The sequence below is a fragment of the Temnothorax curvispinosus genome, unplaced genomic scaffold (genome assembly GCF_003070985.1).
Source record: "Temnothorax curvispinosus isolate PA1 unplaced genomic scaffold, ASM307098v1 QBEX01015789.1, whole genome shotgun sequence".
Lineage (NCBI taxonomy): Eukaryota > Metazoa > Arthropoda > Insecta > Hymenoptera > Formicidae > Temnothorax > Temnothorax curvispinosus.
This window is the reverse complement of record NW_020225569.1, coordinates 1-2,643: the sequence shown is the minus strand read 5'-3', so window position 1 is coordinate 2,643 and position 2,643 is coordinate 1. Positions and strand designations below refer to the sequence as shown.

The 2,643-nt window shown below is 28.9% G+C and overlaps 1 protein-coding gene across 1 annotated transcript; it reads right to left on the bottom strand.

Annotated features, from left to right (window-relative positions):
- Positions 1-746: 746 nt before the first annotated feature.
- On the bottom strand, positions 747-2,407 carry LOC112466061 (protein ALP1-like; the record flags this gene model as incomplete). Its single annotated transcript, XM_025033945.1, has 2 exons — positions 747-1,797; positions 1,901-2,407. Coding segments are annotated over 2 exons (1,197 nt in total), but the record flags the coding sequence as incomplete, so codon positions are not given.
- Between the last annotated feature and the right edge of the window lie 236 nt (positions 2,408-2,643).

The window sequence follows — 2,643 nt, the reverse complement described above, 5'->3', positions numbered from 1 at the left end:
CTGTAACTTCTTTAAAAGCAGCAATTAACAATGAACAAACATCTACACCAAGTGCAAATATAAATGATTTGAATGATGTGCAATCAACTCCAGGCTCTTCTTCAATATCCACAACATCAAAAAGTATAATTTCTGTTTGTCATTTTATTTACATGAATTAAATTTAAATAAATATTGAAATACTAATTAATATGTTTTACTTTGTTAACAGAAAGGAAGAAATTCCAAAGTGTAGATAAATGTGACGAAGTTCTTACACAAGCGCTGAAGGAAAACAAGGATCCAACTCCGATTGATGGATTTTTACTACGTTTATCTGAAGGTTTATCTGAAGAAAGGTCAAAATTAGAAATTGAGTTTTTAACAAAACTTTACGAAATTGAAGTGGCAAAAGAGACTTAAACAAAAGATATACCTTTGGAGGATTTTATTCTTGCTACTCTTGGTCTTATTCTTGTTGCAATATAAAGGCTCATGAGTACTTGCACAGCTATATTTTGAAATTTTGACGTCAAACGTAAAAAATTAAACAAATATTTTGTAATACACGTCAAAATGAACTATTTTTACTGCATACTATCTGTTTTTTTTACATAATTTGAATATAATTGTACAAGTATCCAGGAACCTTAACGAATTAGGAAGTAAGTTAATTTTATTTATCTGCAAAATTTTTTGTTTGAAAGATTTTTGTTTCTTGTTTCAAAGATTATTAAAAGTATGATTTTTTATGATTAAGATATATTGTGATAAAAGTAAAGAAAAATGAGATAATTATAAGATTATAGAATACGATTATTTTAGTTTATAAAAAAAGTAGTAAATAAGCAGTAAAATTTTGCAGAGAAGTCTACTCAAGACGTTTTAAAAGTACCAAAAAGTATTAGAAAATATTAGATTAGAAGAGTTTCATATAAAGAGATGTTTGTGTGTGTGAAACACAGATTTCTAAAAGTGTTACAAGTATTTAACTAACATCGAGAAAAGTCTGTTTATAAGATTAAAAGATTGTTTATACATGTTATACATATAAGACTGTTTATGTATATAAAATATGTATGAGTAAATGATAAAGAACCAATGTTTATTTTTCAAATAAAATTGTATTTAATAATCACGTGTATAAGCTTTTGTCCACTGTTGGTTTATAGCTCCAGATGTAGAAAAATATTGCGTAAATTGATCTCTCACAGTACTCCCACAAAATGTATTATTTTTTAAACTTTCAAGACTGTATAATCCTTGACATAAATTTTGATCTTGTAAAGGAATATTTACAGAATATGATCTGTTTTCTATAGGAAGATTAAGATCTTTCATCATCAAGAAATTGTGTAAACAGACAGTTGATTGAACAATCAAAATTGCATTATCAACATTTGTTATAAGAGGCCTTCGAAAAATTCTCCATCTGCCAGTCCAAATACCGAAAGTGCATTCAACAACTTTCCGAGTATGACTTAATCGGTAATTAAATATACTTTTTATAATATTCAAATTGCACGATTGAGGGTATGGACGTAGCATATACGAAGTTAAACCAAAAGCTGCATCTCCCACTAAAACATATGGTAATGTTGGACCGTTTTCTGAAATTGACCTTGCTTTCGGTAACTTTAAATCGTTATTTTCTAATTGATGCCCAAGTTTGCTATCACGGAATATTCCTCCATCGCTTCGTCTACCTTCAGCACCAATATCTACGATTGTAAAGCAGCAATTGGCATCTGCGACTGCTAAAAGCACAATGCTGTGAGAATTTTTATAATTATAATACGTTGACCCATGAGGTGGAGCCTAAAATGTAAAAAACGCAAAAATTAAAGCAAAAAACTATTAATATTTAAATTAAGTTATACAACTGTTGATATTTATTATTAACACAATTTTTTTTCTATACCTGAAGTACAACATGTTTTCCGTCAATGGCACCAATGCAGTTTGGAAAATCCAATAATTCTTCGAACTCTTTTGCTCTTTGTAGCCATAAATTTTCAGAATTTTCAGGAAAAACTATATCTTTCAAATTATCCCAAATAGCCTGACATGTTTCAGACACAATCTTAGATACTGTGTTCAGTCCAACGCGAAATGCAAACGAAATTGAGTGCATGCTATCGCCTGATGCCAAATATCGTAAACATATTTGTAATCGTGTAGTTGCTGATATTGGAGATCTGACAACATCTAGTTTTGTGATACTTGGCTCAATTAACTCTAATAATTTATTAAATACATCAATATTCATACGAAAATATTCAAAATATTTGTCAGGATCAGTATTGATTATCTCCTTGATTAGATTATCACTGTCCCCTTGTTGATATCTTTTTTGTACACTAAATATTGGTCGCACCCAAAATCTGTGTAAATCAGCCTTTCTCTGTCTTCTCTTTAAATATTTGTATATTAAAGTAACTTTAATTAATTTTTTTCTTTCAATTTCTTTATGGCAATTTAATATTAGACTTCTTTTCCATTCTATTACTTTAGTAAATAAACATATCTTTGCCATATTCAGTGATTCCAATAATCCACACTCCAAAGTATCATTGTTGCTTATATTTGATTGCACATCATCTATATTTGCTCTTGATGTAGATGTTTGTTCATTGTTAATTGCTGCTTTTAAAGAAGTTACAG